Source organism: Labrus bergylta, chromosome 8 (assembly GCF_963930695.1).
Source record: "Labrus bergylta chromosome 8, fLabBer1.1, whole genome shotgun sequence".
Taxonomy (NCBI): domain Eukaryota; kingdom Metazoa; phylum Chordata; class Actinopteri; order Labriformes; family Labridae; genus Labrus; species Labrus bergylta.
The window spans coordinates 1,865,465-1,876,885 of NC_089202.1; the positions used below are offsets into that span (position 1 = coordinate 1,865,465).

Sequence of the window (11,421 nt, forward strand, 5' to 3'; positions counted from 1 at the left end):
ACCATTCCAAAACCAATTGGATGTCTAAAGTGCAGGCCATTATGTTGGATTCAGGGCTGCTTCAGACATTTTGCAGAGGTACATGGTTTTCCCAGGACAGCAACGACATCCTTTTTATTATTTCATTCTGATAAATCAATCAATCACCTAGCCAATAATTATGTCACTGTTACGTTTTATTTTACACATTCATCACATTCAAACTTTGGGTTTTAAATTGCAACAATAAAAAAATAATTTAGCATTTTTTCTCCCCTAAATATTGATGATCTTTCTGTACTGCCTTATAAAGTAGCTAGCCTATTTCAATGATATTCCTAAAGGTTCATTTATTTATTAATGGTTGCTGCACGTGGTATTAGTTATTTCCATTCTAGCCTTATTTTTTGTTGTGATTGTACTTTTTCAACGAAGAGTTCTTCACGTTATAGCTGAATTGAGCATAGGTGGGGAAAAAAACGAGAACAATTGTATTTAAAGAGGAAGACATGACAAGAAAACCACAAGTGCGTTGAAAAGATGGTGATGGTTTTCTTTCCCCCCCTCGGTCTGTCGCTCTTCCTCTTCCTGCTGGTGGTTCTCCCTCTTCAGTACCTGCCTGATCTCCACCCGGCACACGCCGAGATTCAATAGAAGTTAACAAGTCCTCTAAACTTTCCTGCTCCCTTTGTTGCACTTAGGACACAAAGGATGATGGGGAATAAAGCGCTTTGAAGTGTATAAAAGCCAAAGAATGCCAGCCAAGTAGATTTAAAGTAGCCACTGATTTCCAAAACCTGGCTTGAAAGGGAAGAATAGGAAAGGGTGAGGATTTATGGATAAATTATACAGTGTATTTGTCAGTTAAAATATCGGAACTGTCTGGAGGACAAAGCCACATGCTGAGGATTAATGGTCGCTCTGGACCTTTGATTCGGCTCCCTCTTTTCTCTGCCCTTGACAAATTGGATTTTGGGGATGGGAAGGTCGCCTGGCCCTTTGTGTCTCTTGACCGTTTTGGAGCAATTCATTATGCGGCGGGGTGAGGGAAAGTCTCCATGTGACCAGGCAGGCCCGTTTCCCCTCTCCTCACAGCTGCTGGGAGAGCCCAACTCTCTCACACTCACTTACACAAACACACACGCACACGCTGCTGCAAACTCACACCGCCCCCTCCCCTCTTCCCCTCTAAAGTACCTTACAGGACATCATCACCTCTCTGCCGCCCCCCCCCCCCCCCCCCCCCCCCGCCCGCACAAACCCCCTCCCCTCCTCTTCCCACAAACACTCACACACTTGCTTCCTGAGTTGGAGAGGTCGGGATGGGTGGGGGGCATTGAGGGAGGGAGGGACGGGGGGGGGGGGGGCTACCTTGCCTACACCATCACTAGAAAAGCCGGAGTGCATAACGCCACCATGTCAATTTGAGGGCGGATATCGGCCAGTCCTCATCATCTCCTCCTCATCCTCTTCCCTCTTCTCTGCACTCTTACAATCGGTTTCCATCAGTCTTCATGGTTCTGATCTCACCCCACGCCATGCAACCCACCCGGGCGTCCACCACAGTCAGTGTGTTCGCGGACTGCAGCATCCCGGCCGGGCTTCGGATAGGACCGGTACCGGGCATCTTCAAACTCGGGAAGTACGTGTCAGACCGAAAGGAAGTAGGACCCAAGAAGAAGGTAAGCTAAAACATTAAAACTTTTCAAAAAATACTTTTATTTTCATTGTATAGGTCTAACGGCACGTTATTTGTTCCTCACATACAGCACAACAATGTGTCTGATTTGCAACAGCCTTTGGAATATTTATTATCCTTTATTAATGAGGAACATGTCATCAATCAAATAAAACTTAGATTGTATTACAACGTAGGACCAGGTTTTGTTTCCAATTTAGTTATTATTAATTTAATCAGGCAAAATAACTTTTTTTTACATTTCTTTTTTTTTGAAAAAAAAACCCAACGTAATACCTTCAATCAATGTAGTATCATCTTTGGTGTATTACTGTACATGAAAAACGAGAGGGCTCGATTTGTATTTTAACGCCACACTGTCAAACTCCATCGGGCCTTCACTTATTAATTGGTTTGGCCTGTCAGGTTGGAAATAATTGAGCTCCATTAGTTGCCGACTTGTCAGTCTGTGCTTCTACTTAACCGGCCTAATGGGCGGCCCGGCTCCGCTGTGTGGGATTTCATGCCCTCAGCTGCCTCACATTTCTTTGCCTGACGGGCCTGTTATCCCGATGAGCCGTTTAATTTTAATGTAATCCGGCCACAGAAAGATGCCACTGAAGCCGCAGATCACAGCCTGGGGCAATTGAAAAAAAAAAAACCCCAATATCAACAACTAAATATTAGGCCTAATTAAAAAACATAAAAATAAATGAAAGAAGCTGAATTTATATTTATGGTCTTGGTTGATCAAAACGTGTGTTTTTAGATTAAAGTCAGGGAGCAGAAGGATTGGAAAATTAAAACATTAGAACAATTAAAAAGGGAAGAAGAAACTTTGAAGTCTAGCTATGAAACATTCATTTCATTCATCAAACATAAATATATGAAAGCATTTACAGCTGAGCTAAAAGCGCATCTATAACCGCACCCTGTTATTGTTGAAGCTGTCAGCGGCTGTGATTGATGCGTCTAAATGCGTGGCCCCGGGCTGCCGGCGATCATCAGGTGCACTCTCTGTGTCAAATGTCGCGCTTCAATCTTTAATGTCCTTGAACAGTTTAGAAACGCTCTGACACTCCTCAAATTCGTTTCCCATATCAACTCAATTAGGCCCGAGTGTCATTCTCTTTAGTAAATCATCAGCGGAGCGGATAAAGACGCATTAAGCGCGTTATGGTCATGCGTGGCCGCAACACCTCCAGGTAGAGCAGGCAAGCTTTGGCGACAATATTATTTAGACAATTCGCTAAAAAAAAGATTGAAAAAGAAAAACTGCAAATGTTATTACTTTTTGGAGGAAAGGACATTTTTAAACAGGCTAAATGTGTTTCTGGAGCGTATGACCTATTTTAGTTTATTAACTGCGACATGGAGCTCTTATTTCGATGGACCTGATATCCATCATTTCTTTTAAACAGTTTTTTAAAACTTGTACTCATTGTGACATTTTTTTCCTACTTAGGTTCGCTTAGTAAGGGGAGAGTTCTTGGACGAATCGGGCTGTCCCGTGCCAGACTGGATCGGATTCATCCGCGCAGCCAGGAACAGTCAGGAGCAGAACCTCGAGGCAGTGTCAGACCTACCTGGCGGACAGGTGATTTTTATTTATTTTTCATTACAGTACAATTTAAAGCCTTTGTCATTTTTTCCCTATGTAACTACATTGAAGCCTCCTCTGTTTTCTTGTATAAAGATTTTCTATCGCGTACTGAAAGAAATCCCCGCCGGAGAGGAGCTCAGTGTTTGGTACTCCAATGCTCTGGCCCAGTGGTACGACATCCCGACAACGGCCACACCCACGCACGACGAGAAAGGTAACTAAGACTGCGGATAACAGTTATTATTAGATAGCAAAAGTTTAACCAAGCGGCTCATGGCTGGAAATAAAACAAAGGAAATTTCACAACAACAACAACAACAACAACAACAACAATAATAATAACAATAATAATAATAATAATAATAATAATAAATAATACTACTAATAATAATACTACTACTAATAATAATAATAATAATAAACGCTTAGAGAAACATTTCCGATGTCTGATGTTGTTTTATTTACTTTTAAAGATTGAGAGTTGATTTAGTTGGCAGACTCACTCTGACACAGCATCGACATGATGAGGAGCCATCAGATAACAGTTAAATGACTGACAATACTCTTGATGTTTGTCTTTTAGCGCTCAGATGGAAATCGATAAGATTTGTTTTTACCTCAGGCAGACAATCTGAAATTTGTAATGTATCCATTTTTAACGAAGAAATGAGAATTCATTTATTTGAGTTAATATGCCGTTTAGGAAATGCGAGATAGATTGGATATGTGGTGAAAAGCAGGCAAATTGACTGGATGGGGATAGTGTCAGGCCTGCCACATTAGCCAGGTCATAACAGAAACTTTTTTCCCTATCATTGTCATGTATTTGGTTTTATCAGCAGCCTGTGTTTGGGCTTTAAATCCGTTTGTTTGGGTTGGTAGTGATAATATGGCGCTTGGGTTGAAGGATTATTGTCTAATCTTTGTTAAACACCAGCTCAACAGAACTAATCCGTTTAATAAAAGGAGAAAAGATAATCCTCAGCAGATACTTTAGAGGGAAACTCATCGACTGACGATGATTTCGGATTATAAACTCTTTTGAATCTGGAGGGCCTCTTCACTTATTGAATAAATATAGAAGCAAAGTGACGCAGCGTGAAATGATATTGCACTTGCATAGTGAAAAAAATACATGTGATAAATTAATAACGGTGCTTGACACAGGGAATAAAAAAAAGCAAATAAAAGCAGTAATAAACGTGTCTCGACGACCGTGGAAGAAGAAGTGGCTGGTGATTCAGTTGCGAGACGGAGGTTAACAAATGTCATCGTGTCATTAATATTCATGTATTCAAAAGCAAATAAATTCAAAAACAAGTGCTTCACGGTAAATTAGGTGGGTGCGTCAAGGTATTGTGGACTAATGAATGCTAACTTTTATGTGGGGTGTATATTGCCCTGATGCTCTGGCTCAACACACCGTGTGCACTCCTGGACATACGCTCGCTCCCATTATGAGGCGTCAACAGATGGGCCTTCACCATTGTTTCTGCAGACTTGCGATTTCAAGCAACAGCTGCTGTCACTTCCACGGGAAAGAGCGCAGAGAGAGGAAGTCCCGCATTCAAAGCATCATTTTCTGTGAGCCAGATTGGGCAGGGCGTTTGCTCTTTTGATGGCGATCATAAACAATGGCCCCTATAAGGATTACAAAATCATTACATCTATATTAACCTCCGAGTGCTCTACTGGGGGTAATTTCAAATGGCCTCTCGTGTCTATTTCCATTTGGCACCACATTTCAGACATCGGATCGTATACATTAGGCCTTAATCTTAATTTCAGTTGATAACATTTTAGAGCGACTGATGACAAGCTTGTTCTCTGGGAGCAATGAAAGGGGAAATCGATTCTATGTTACTATTTTATTTGACGTTCCAAAATTTTTAAATACAATTTTAATTCAAAATCTGCTCACATTAATCTTTATTTATTGACGGCGTTTCGTGTGTGATTGTTGGAAAGGGGGCACTTGCAGGTATCGCTTTACTACAGTTTGTAATGTAATACCTTTAACAAAAATGTACGCACGGACCTAGTGTTTTACGCACGTCATGGTGTCGTCATTATCTGGCTTCACCTTGTGTTGTGTGACTTAATGATCCGAATCCACCTGTTCATAATTGTATTTTTTGTTCTTGTTTCTACAGGAGAGGAGCGTTACATCTGCTGGTACTGCTGGAGAATATTCAAGTACCCGAACACACTCAAGGCGCACGTACACTTTCACTGCGCCCTGAGCAACGGGCGGGGGTTTGTGAACAGTGAGCAGGCCAGAGGCACGGAGACCTTCAGCAGGTCACCAAAGTCAGGAGACATCCCCAACACCTCCATCTCTCCGAGGAGCGGTCACAGTAACACTTCCATCTCAGACTCTGGCAGGCGGGCAGTGGCCTCCTCCCCTTTTCTAAATAAAGTGGGACTGTCAAAGAAAAGCAGCTCAGAGGAGCAGGACAGGGCGCTCGACATGAGCGTCACCTCAGCCAGACACCAAGGACATATCCTCGGACTCGGGGCCACATCTTCAGTGCTGAGCAGCATGGGCTTTCACCCGGGCGTGCGCTCTGCCTTCAAACCCACTGGAGTGTCCAAAGTCCAGAGTACAGATGTGCCAAGGGATGACGTGAAGCTGAGCGGCCTGGGTTTCAACAAACTCATTGGAAACATGAAACCAATCCGCAATGTAGGCGAGACTCTCAACGGAGGGGGGAACCACCCTTCAAAGTGCGCACCTGCAATTATGGACTCCGCATCTCCAATGGTGCCATGCACAAACAATATCCGAAGTTTTCCGCTGTTGCCTCACATGGAGGAGACTTCAGCTTTTAAGCACGTGGAGAGCAGGATGCACTCCGGCCTGTCCCCCTCCCGCTACCCCCAGATGCCCCCTGGAATCCACTTTGAGAGGTTCTCCCTGCCTCACTTCGACGGTGTAAAGACATATGGAGGTGACTGTAACATCCCGCTCATGCCCTTCACTGTTTACAACGGGGAGCTTCTGTACAGCTCCCCTTATTACCCGCTGAAATTCCACTTCAGCAATTTGCTCAAATACCCCGAGTCTATGTCCTACTTCGGTGCACCCCCACTAAGCCAAGACCTGGGCTCTATCACCAACATCGACCGAGAGATCGCCATGCACACGCAACAGCTGTCTGAGATCGCAGCTGAGAAGAACCGAACCAGGCTGGACTCCATGCCCGCCGGGAGCGCCACCAACGCAGGGTCCGGAAAGCCCAAAAAGGGACACCTGTGTCTGTACTGCGGCAAACTGTACTCCAGGAAATACGGCCTGAAAATCCACATGAGGACTCACACAGGCTATAAGCCTCTCAAATGCAAAGTGTGCTTCAGGCCGTTCGGGGACCCCAGCAACCTGAACAAACACATCCGGCTCCACGCGGAGGGAAACACACCCTACAGGTGCGACTTCTGTGGAAAGGTGCTGGTGCGGAGGCGGGACCTGGAGAGGCACGTCAAGTCCCGGCATCCCGGGCAGACCATCAAGAAACTAGAGGACAAAACGGGAGGCCTGTTCGAGGACGCAGAACACAAGAGCGACAATGACAGTGATGTGGACGTGTGCTTCACCGACGACCAGAGTGACCAAGAGTCGAGCAAAAACAATGACTGATACAAACACACGTTTTATTGACTTACAGTTATGTACAATACATGGCATTCAAGCTTCTATTTTGTTCATTTTAGACAATGATCTATGTCTCTACCACATCACACCAAATGTCCAAAAATGTTTATAATTCGCTGGTGCTCGGAAGAGGGATTATATATCTCTCAAAAATTTAAACAATGTTTCCTTAAAGGGAATCTGTAAAGTCTTTAGTGTCTGTAGAGTTTTGACACGTTTTTTAAAAAGTGCTAAAAAAAACAAGAAGCAACTAGTCGTGCTTTTTTTTATTTGTTTCAACCACGAAACGTATTCGGATATTTCTAAAAGTCCGGACAGTTCTACACTACCATTAAAATAGGCTAACTGCACAAAAAACAGGAACAGTGATTCAGGATCAGAAAACTCGTCATGACTGAAAACGAGACCAGATGACCCTGAAGTTAAATATAAATATATTTTTCTACAGTGTAAGAAGGGTCACCGTTTTGTTAAATGTCTAATGTTTCACATACGCTTCTTAACTAAAAGGCCCAATCAAAAAAGAGCACTATATTCCATCAGACTGACTATGGATAGGCCTACATATTTGGAAAATTATGAGCTGAAAAACAAAATGAAATTCTTAAAAAAAAAAAAAAAATCTTTATTGTGAATAAAACGGCCAAAAAAAATAAAATAAATTACAACATTCCCTTTCTCCCCTTTCAACTGTCAGTTGCACTTTAAAACAGCAATGGGAACTTCAATGCAGCCAAACAGATCGTTCTCGGATTCCCCGCGCCTCTTCCATTTACTAGCCGACTTCAATTTGCACTTTCTTGCGGAGGTGCGTTGTTCTTAAAGAAGCAGCCAGCAGCAGCGCCCACTTTATTTAAGGAATTCTGTCTAGTGACCGAAAATGGGGTTGATTGCAGTTATAGTGTATGTACAGAAGTGTAAAGTATGATATTTCACATTTCAGTCGAGAAGTGTTGTATACGTTTGTTTATAAGTGATATCGTCTATGAGCACATTATTTTACTCCTGTCATTTAAGTCGTTGTTTTTGAATAAATTTAATTTAAAGTATGAAACAAGTTGTTTGAGTTTTTCTGTTTTATCTGTGTTATTCAAAATGGAATCATACACAACATCCTCTCTTAACCCATCTAAAGTGGTTCTGTTTATTAGGTTTGGTGTTTTAATTCGTATGGCACACATATAAGTTAAAGAGATAATACTTAGTAAGAGTAAGAGTGAGAGTGATCTTTAATAAGTCCCCTTGTTGAACCGGAGGAAGAACTCTGAATCTATGCTCCCATCAGTCAGGCCTGTATCCATCTGGAGAAATAGAGCGCACCTGATGAGTAGATGCAAAGATGTAAGGGAACAATCCCGCCAGCCTCTTCAACAACAACAACAAAAACAACAACAACAATAATAATAATAATAATAATAATAATAATAATGTTCTTCTTTCATATAATAAATTAAATCATTACGGTATATTGAGAATTTTCTGTTCTGCAGAAAATGAATATTTTAAAAACGTGATATGTTTTTTGCATGTTAAGAATTTTTAAAAGCTTACCACAGGCCTAAATTTAAATTGTAATCTGTTTTTAAGTGAAACGTTTAGCTGCCTTCATACGTGTATTTGTATTTCAATTAGACCTATTATCCTTTTAATGGAGGGGAGCATGCGTCTTTATGGAGAGACATCCAAGAAATTCACATTTCTACTTTAATGCGGCGGTTGAGTAAAGTCCCATTTACAGGTAAAACTACATTCTGAGTGAGAGATGGAAAGTGTAACACATTGTTTATGACCAAACCAGCGGGAGTGCAGTCATCCAGTGGATAAGAAATATATTAATTTTTTCTAGTGCTGTTTAACTGCAGCTTGTTCAAACCGGTCCATTAAAATGGTAAATGAAAAGATCAAAATAGTTAATTTTTGCTTGTATTAAAAAAAGTACTCAGCCCTGAAGGAAAATTCCAGAGAAGGAATTTAAACAATCATACATGTGAATATTGAAATTCCCTCATTTTTCAAGGATTTTCTGCCTATGCTTCTTCTTCTTCTTTTTTTTAAAAGAGCTTATGTTTCGTTATCAATGCATGAATTTCACTGGGAAAAATAAAAGCTGCCACTTCCTGTTTGATTTTATTTTGTCTAGTATGCTTGGTATTCTGACACTTGCTTGCATTAATGCCAACCAGTTCAACATCTTCAACTTCATGCCTGAGCAACTGCGTCCATACTGTATTTAAGACATCAAAGGGTAATAGTACTCATTATTTGGTTGACATTTCCTTGGTTACAACATTCGACTTCGTATCTTGTGTCTCCTATAGCAAATGTTCTTTCCACCATAAAACATACTTTGCTTTCTCCTGCACAAAATAGAATGAAAGCAAAGGGAAAATAAAGAACAAACATCATATATATATATATATATATATATATATATATATATATATATATATACAGACAATATTTTCCTTTCATGGTGTAAAGGCTTTTTGAATATTCTCTATACAGCGTCCTCTATATGTGCTAACTCATATTACTGGTTCATCCTGTGTTGATGTACAGCATATTCTTTTCTGTTTTCTAGATATGGTTATGTGAATTGAATGAAAGAGAGAATGGGCAAAGCTGAAGCAAATTATTAAATAACATGAAAGGCAACAGTATTAAGGACAATTGAGGCAAAAGTTTCAGCATGTCAAACTATTTGAAACTTTCACTCTGGATCAAGTGCTACAATACAATGTAATGGATTGTCAGGCATGTTATTTAAAAAATAATAAGTAAGTCATTACCTGTTTTTTTTTTTTTTTAAATGGTAAAGCATTGAAGTAGTTTAGTTATTGGTTAACAGCAGAAGGTAAAAATGACTCTTTACTTTTTTATTTGTGAGTTCAACTACATGAAGGCTTATCAAAAGTCATGTATGGTTTCAATATGACGGCAGCAGTGATAATGAAAGTGAGGTGTTTGTTCCAAAAAAGACTCCCAGTGTCTGGAATAGATTTGATTTTATAGCCTCCAACTTCTACCACGTTACTTTGTGCTGTAAAGTTTGTCCAAAGTCTGTGGGCGCAATCAAAAACAGCAGCAGCAACATAAAATCTCAAAAAGATGCTTGCAGTCGATTAGAAGAAGAATATCACACTACAAGGGAGATAAGGTGAGGAGCCCCTTCAGTAGAATGAAGCTTTCTTGCTGCCAACTTTCAAATATCCTGGATGTTTGTAAATGTCTCAATACATAGTATCCGCTATAATCTTGGACATTTTAACACAAGGCTCTTTTGGGTTTGACTCTTCAAGGTTGTCTCAAGTGGCCATCCATGAAAGCAATAGTATTTATTGGAACTTCAATGGCATTATTTGTCAGCTCTAGAGGATACCACTTCAATGCCATGTGGTGAACAATAATGGTTTAATATTTACAGTCTATGGCTTTAGCTACATAAGTCTCGATCACCAGCAGCTAACTAAGGTTTGCACAGTACTCTAGAAGTCCTGTTTTACACTGAAACCAGAGGATTAACACATTGTCTGCTCAAGATTTAAAAAGGTTTAATCCAGAACAAGGATCAAGTTATCCATTTAATTCTAATATGTTTTTCTATGAAACACTGGATTTGAACGACTTGATCCAGATACAGAACTTTTGGGGATAACCAAATCCAGATGAACAGTGCTTTAAGGGGGACTTCAGAGTACATCATTTGTCCATAGTGGGCGCCAAAATCCACACAAACGGAAAGATCATCATAGTTATTTCAAATACATATGTAATGTTTGATATTGGTGTTATTGGTGAAATATTATTGAAATTCTACAAAATCTACAAAATCCTCTTTAATCCTCATAAATCTGGAAAAAATGTCCGGATAAAAAACAGGATTATAACCTGGCCAATTACGTAATCCTTTTTCTTTTGAACAACTCATTTTAAAGATTTGATCCAATTCCATGGCTTTAATCCTGTTTGATAACCTTTGAAGAACAGTGATTAGATAGGATGATTTCTGAATGTATTTCATGGCTTATTTTAGCATAACCTGAACAAGATGCAGTAAAATGTATGACATATCACATTTCTCTTCTTCTTGCATCATCATCACCTTCTGTTGCACCATGCTTACATTTAAACTATCAGGGCAACCAAAAGCGGAGACAGTGCAGACTCATGCTGAACATTTCTTTTTGGTTATACAACACACAACAAAATGTAAAAAACAAAGAGCCTACCAAGGACCTGTTGTTTATTGATCCTTTTTAACCTCATTTTATAATTAAGCCTCAGTTTCTGTTACTGAAAATGTGTCATGTGCATAACACCAATGCTAAAACTGCGAACATATTGTAAAGTTGACATTACAGGCACATGTCCGCAGAGGCAATGCTTCTCAGCGGACGAGACAGGGGACCGCTCCTGGGCCCAGTCCAGTAGGGGGCCCCTGAGAGCTCCCAAACTTAAACCTGAGCACTGGCGCAAAATGAACAAATTTTGGAATGACAGTAGGAATCC

The 11,421-nt window shown here is 40.5% G+C and overlaps 1 protein-coding gene across 1 annotated transcript; it reads left to right on the forward strand.

Annotated features, from left to right (window-relative positions):
• Window positions 1-1,374: 1,374 nt before the first annotated feature.
• prdm13 (PR domain containing 13) lies at window positions 1,375-7,969 on the forward strand. Its single transcript, XM_020633321.2, has 4 exons — window positions 1,375-1,661; window positions 3,123-3,254; window positions 3,354-3,474; window positions 5,414-7,969. The coding sequence occupies exons 1-4, from the start codon at window positions 1,494-1,496 to the stop codon at window positions 6,895-6,897; spliced, it is 1,905 nt and encodes a 634-aa protein (XP_020488977.1). The 5' UTR covers window positions 1,375-1,493; the 3' UTR covers window positions 6,898-7,969.
• Window positions 7,970-11,421: the final 3,452 nt, after the last annotated feature.